Here is a 6249-nt window from a genome sequence, read left to right as displayed (position 1 = left end):
CTTGTAATTCTGAATTAACCAAATAGAGCAAATTTTTGTTTTAAAGAGTACGCTTTAGTTTTTATTATTATTATTTTTTTAGTGCTTAAATTGCCAGTATCATAATTAAGTAGACATTCTAATATTTTGCTTAGTTTATTGGAAGTTAAACTTTCCTTTTGAGCACTCAAACTATATGAGACGTGGAAGGAAAATAGATTTGAAGACGGATCCGAACTACATGAACTTCTACTGAACTCAAGCTTGTCGGGTCTCTCGCTCCGAAGGCTTGTACGCTAATCTGACGTCTAAGGAGGAGGGACAGGGGGTTCTCATACTAGCCTAATACTCTATCTGAAGTAGAGAACAATTTAACATTTAAATGACGTGTAAAGAATATGTTTGTTATTATTATTATTATTATTATTATTATTATTATTATTATTATTATTATTATTATTATTATTATTATTAATTAATTAATTAAAATATATATATATATATATTTTATAAAGAAATTAATGGCTATTGGCTAATACTCCTCGAAAATATAAAAGGAATCGACTCTGCAATGTATAATTTGAATATTGATTGGCGTATTTAAAAAGTCTGCAAAATTATAAATAGTATTCCTTATTTCTTATATCAAAAGAAGTTATTTCAAGTATTGAACTAAATATACACTAACAGGTGGTTTTAGGGGGGAAGGGGAGTCAAAAGAAACACGTTAACCAAGAGTAAATTGATTTTTCCTAGGTAAGACCATACAATACATTGACTATATACCTAAGTGTAAGCACACAGTGTGTAACACATCTGTACAATTCGTTAAAATTTTTACCTTTTGCGAAACTAAAATATGCAACTCTTTGATAAAATTAAAGCCGCGATGGTTTAGTCAATAAGGCATATACCTAACAACAGGATAGCCCGGCTTCGATCCTTGATGGGGCATTATGTCTCGGTTCAGACGTGCAGAAAAGTCTGTTGCGGGCCCGCAACAGAGTTTTCTGTTGCGGACCCGCGCGAGCCGGAAATACATTGGTTCTTATCATTCATGCCACACGTGCAGACTTTCCCGCACGACTCTGCTGCGGGCCCGCAGCGGGCGAAAATTGAGTTGCGGGGACTGCTGGCTCGCAGCGTGTCCGCACAGGTGTTGCGGGCCGGAAAACCATTGCTGGCAATGAGTCAAGCCACACGTGCAGACTTTCCCGCGCCCGCAGAAATGGAAAGCGAAGAACTGGACATAGAACTGTTCATTAACGAAATACAAAAATATCCCGAGATATGGAATTTAAAGTGCGAAATGTATAGAGATAGAAATAAAAAACGGGATGCATGGAATAAGGTGTGTGAAACCTTATGTGAGAAATTCAATGAAAAAACAGAAGAAGAAAAAAACAGCATTGGTATGTAGCTATTATTATTACTTTTCAATGTAGAAAATCTAATATTCACGTAGTATTTACATTTGATTTTCGTTTAGCGTCCCTTTTCAGCAGCGAGGCTATGAATACTTTTTTTTTTTTTTTGTGATAACAATAGACAACAAATACGCTTGGAGAACAAGCCTTTATTGTTAATGCAGTTTCTTTGACGAGATTTCTTGTCACTCACTCCGGAGTGAACCGACTGTTTACAGTATATCGTACATTGCATTATACTTTAGGTCGAGGTCACGTATTATATAGCTTCTGTGCTCAAAAGGGACGCTGAAGTCCAAAACAACCATCAACATAATAGCAGTACAGGAAAGAAAGAAAGAAAAAAAAAAAACAGTTTTTCGGCTGACAATTGTTGTCTTTATTTGTTAATTGACTAAATTTTTTTTTTTAAAAAAAATAGAGTTAACACGAAAATTGTTGAACATCAGGGTACTCATATGGTTAAAAAATAAAAAGCATGCTCGAAATGTAACAGAAATATTTTTGTTTCTCGTACAATTGATAATATTGTGCACGTCGTTGCTATTCTAGAGATAACAACTGAATGTTTTCTTACATAAAGAACAACTTAAGCAAAGTTATCTTGCCATGGAACTCTACCTATGTCGCTTACAAAATAATCAGCCCACCTGTTTCTGCTTTCGTTTGCTGCATTGCCTCCTTGTGGTGTGCTACACGTATTGGGGATTTCCTCAAAACCTTCTATCGTTAAAGTATCTTCAAGTTTGTATCCATCTCTACTACGGACATAATTATGAAGTAAACAACACGCCTTTGTGATAAGTATAGCAAAATCCACTTTTACATTGATTGGTCTGTGAAAAATCCTCCATTTATTTGAAAGAATGCCAAATGTACATTCAACGTACCTACGAGCGCGACTTAATCTATAATTAAACACCCTCTTTTTCTGATTCAAAAATTTTCCAGCGTAGGGGCGAAGAACATTTTGTGACAGTGCAAATGCTTCGTCACCCACAAATACGTAGGGTAGAGTAGGCCCATCAGTTCCAGGCAGTGGTTTGCCTTTTGGAATATTGAGTGTGTTCTTTACTAGTTCTTTGTTGAATTTTGAATTTTGAAATATTGAACTGTCAGAATTTTTTCCGTAGGACCCTATATCAACATATAAAAATTGATAATTTGCGTCAACCACAGCTAACAAGACCACAGAATAATAATGTTTATAGTTGAAGTAGAGAGATCCACTCATCTCAGGTTTTACAATTCTAATATGTTTTCCGTCTATTGCGCCAATGCAATTAGGAAAATTGGCCTGGACTTCGAAACGCGACGCAATCTCGAGCCAAGTTTCTTCTGTAAATTGGGGAATGCATTCTTTTCTTAAAGTGTCCCAAATAGCGCTGCAAATCTTTCTTACAATTATGGATACTGTAGAACGCCCAAGTCTGTAGGAATAGTGTAAGTCTACCAGATTGCATCCACTTCCCAGATATCTGAAAGGATGAATTAATATATGTTTCACACCAAATTATCTAATATGTAACATAATTGAATCTTGGTTCAAAAGATCGCGGACAAACATCGCCGATGATCAAATTAAAAAGTAGCCAACTAACACGACTTTTGCAATGTCGGGATAATAGAGAGTAATAAATAAATAAATAAAATAAACTTATCAGTTTAAAGTATTTATTTGACAAAAATTATTACCTATAAATAACAGAGATTAATAACATTATTATTGTTGGCTAACATATATGATCATAATACCACATTTAGGAAGTTTGTATATGTATGATATAGATAGTATTTACTCTTACAATGAAGTCAACATTTTAAGGAAATTTTCAGATTTTAATTTAATTACTAAAACTGAAACTGAATAACGTTTTATGCTTTGAAAATTAAATCAACAATAAATCGATTATTCTTTTTAAATGCTGAAATATGCTTCTGCAAAAAATACGTTTGAACGCATTTACTTGGAACTGATAACTAGATTGGCGAAATTTTGTCCGCGAACTTTCGTCCGTATACAGTCACATAACAGTCCAGGCAATAGGGGATTTTAGCTGGAAAGATTCGTGGTAGTTCTGGAATTATTTTATGTTTACACTTATTTAATGTTTTTTGGGTCGCTGAATTTGAATTTTTAATTTTCCATCAAAAATTCTCTCCGCAACCTCCCCAAGTTTTGAAAAAGCTCCCCAAGAATAGTTTTTTTTTTATTATTTTTTAAAAATACTTCTCTTGTTCTTTTCGAAAAAACTCCAGAAATTCGGAAAGTAGACAACATTTGTAACAAAAAATATTCTATGACATTTTGACGTACGACGAATGGGGAGCATGTTAGCGCGCCTCTAAATTTTCACTTCGGAGCCGAGGAGCTACATATACCTTAAGTTATCCACTCCGCTAAATCATTGAGCTCCTTCGTGGCTAAGCGGTTAGCGTGGGTTCGATTCCGGCGGGAGCTCAAGTGGTTCGGAGTCCACGTTAATCAGTAGGTCCACGTCTCATATAGCCTCGCTGCAGAACGAGACGTTAAACTCAAAATCAACTCCGCTAAACCACTCGCGTCAGTTACGTTCGCTCTGAAAGTAGTTTTACTTGATGCTTTTTGAGTTGTTAAATCAGAATATTTAATTTTCCACCAAACTTTCCCAGCGAAACCCAACCAAATTTTGAATAAAATTTCTCGAAATGTAGCTCAGCGGCGTCGAGGTGCAAATTTAAAATGAAATGAAAATTTTTAGTTTTACGTCCCACTGTTATGCCGGTTAGGCTAATGGAGACGGTGATTATGAGAAATGAATGAAATGGTGGAATGAAGAAAGTGGCAGGAAACGGGAAAACCCCGAGGAAACCCACGCACACGGCGTTTGTCCACCACAAAGATCACTTGGCGGGAGCAGGGTTTGAACCCGGGAACCCATGCACCAGAGGTGAACGCTCTATCACTGAGCCACCACGACCCCTGAGGTGCAAATTTATAGGCGTGCTAGTGCCCTATGAGTTTGTCATAATTTAAAATGTCATAGAATAGTTTTTTGTTCCAAATTGTGTCTATTTTTCGAATTTCTAGGTGTTTTTTCGAAATAACAAAAACACTAAATTTTTTAAAGAAAAGACTATTTTGAGGATATTATTTCAAATTTTGGGGAGGTTGCAGGAGGCGGGAATTTTTGATGGGAAGTTAAAAATTCCGGTTCAGCGATCCAAAATTATAAAGTAAGCCTATTTCCAGAACTACCATGATTTTTTCCAGGTAAAGTTCCTATTTGGTTTATTCCCTGGACTGCAAATACATAATAAAGATGTATTATTAAGTAGTATCTATACAATGCGTAATTTTTTATAGGTCAGAAATACGTCAACAAATGGAGAAATATTCGAGACCAATTTCTCAAGTATGTTCGGAAGAGGACTAAATCTGGCCAAGGTGCAGCCTTTGGGAAACAATACATTTATGCACGCCATCTTAATTTCTTACTACAGTCAGAAGGAACTGAATTAGCGCAATCAACTCTCGATGATGAAGAGGCTCTTTCAACTGCTGAATCTCCTTCAGATGTCAATATTGAACCAGCAACACACTCAAGCAAAGTCACAAAGGAACCTCAAACAAAACGAAAAAAGAATCTGGAATCATGCCTAATTGATTACCTGAATTCTCCCGCTCCTTCATCTGTGACTGAACCTGATGATGATAAAGCCTTTTTTGATTCGTTATTACCTGCCGTAAAGTCATTTACTTTAGACCAGAAACTGGAGTTTCGAAGCGAGGTATTAAAACTTATTACAGGAATAAGATCAAGAAATATACCGAGTATTCCATCTCAGTACCATTACCCCTATCCTTCCTACACAGCCCCTCCAAGTTCCTGTGGCCCGCCACATAATCGATTGTATCCTTCCCGTCCTGAAACCTCCTTTGAAGGTGGGCATTCACAACAATCTTTTCATGGAATTGTGCATCGACAAACTATGCCACAAACCATTATTTCCGATGGACAACCACAACAATCTTTTCATGGAATTGTGCACCGACAAACTATGCCGCAAACCATTTCTGCAGATGCCTATCCCATTTCTCCTGCAAGCTGTGCAACAACGCGTTCTCAGGATGAAAGTAGTGATTCCATAGATGTGTATTCTTGTTAGCTTTTAGGTGTACTCTAAAATAGGGAAGATAAACAACTCACATACTTTATGTTTGCTTATTCATTATAAATTTGGCAAGACTTTTAGCTGGGTGGCTATCTTCTCTCTTATCTTCGGTTTCAGTTATTTTTATAGTTAGTATGTATATCATTTTTGTATTTGGCATTTAGTGACTATTGAGCTTAGACCTTCATATTGTAAATAAGACAAAAGAATATCAAACTATTGCGAGGGGTTTATTACTTAATTTTGTATCACTATACCTTATGGAAGAAGTTCTCAAAAATTTAATTGATAAATATCTCAGAAGAAAAAGAAGAAAGTCATGTTTATGTTTACTGATTCAGATTCAGGTCATTCATAGATTTGAACAACTCTATTGTTTTTAGTTTTTGTTATTCAGGATAATTAAAAGCTTTTTTATATTAATTTTTGCAAAGATAATTATCATCATACGAAATTCCTTGACCTACTGCGTCCGTTATATAATTGTCAATCATATTTCTTGAATGTTGGCTATCACTTAATGACTGTATATATATATATATATATATATATATATATATATATATATATATATATACTTTAATTCGTTTTTTTAAAATCGTTTCCATAAATGTTTTTATACGAAACTAGCTGGAATACCAGTCCAACACTCACGGATAATAGGTTTATCGAAAATATTTGAACCTTC

General features: G+C 35.2%; 1 protein-coding gene across 1 annotated transcript; it reads left to right on the top strand.

Moving 5' to 3' along the window:
* Window positions 1-960: 960 nt before the first annotated feature.
* On the top strand, window positions 961-6031 carry LOC145691818 (uncharacterized). The gene is made up of 2 exons (XM_081767130.1): window positions 961-1391; window positions 4753-6031. Exons 1-2 carry the CDS (start codon window positions 1037-1039, stop codon window positions 5553-5555), a joined length of 1158 nt encoding a protein of 385 aa, XP_081623256.1. The 5' UTR covers window positions 961-1036; the 3' UTR covers window positions 5556-6031.
* The last annotated feature ends 218 nt before the right edge of the window (window positions 6032-6249 follow it).

This window comes from Thermobia domestica, chromosome 8 (genome assembly GCF_964235325.1).
Source record: "Thermobia domestica chromosome 8, izTheDome1.hap1.1, whole genome shotgun sequence".
In the NCBI taxonomy this organism is placed as follows: Eukaryota; Metazoa; Arthropoda; class Insecta; order Zygentoma; family Lepismatidae; genus Thermobia; species Thermobia domestica.
Note: the sequence above shows the minus strand (reverse complement) of the source record. Positions and strands in the feature narration are given on the sequence as shown.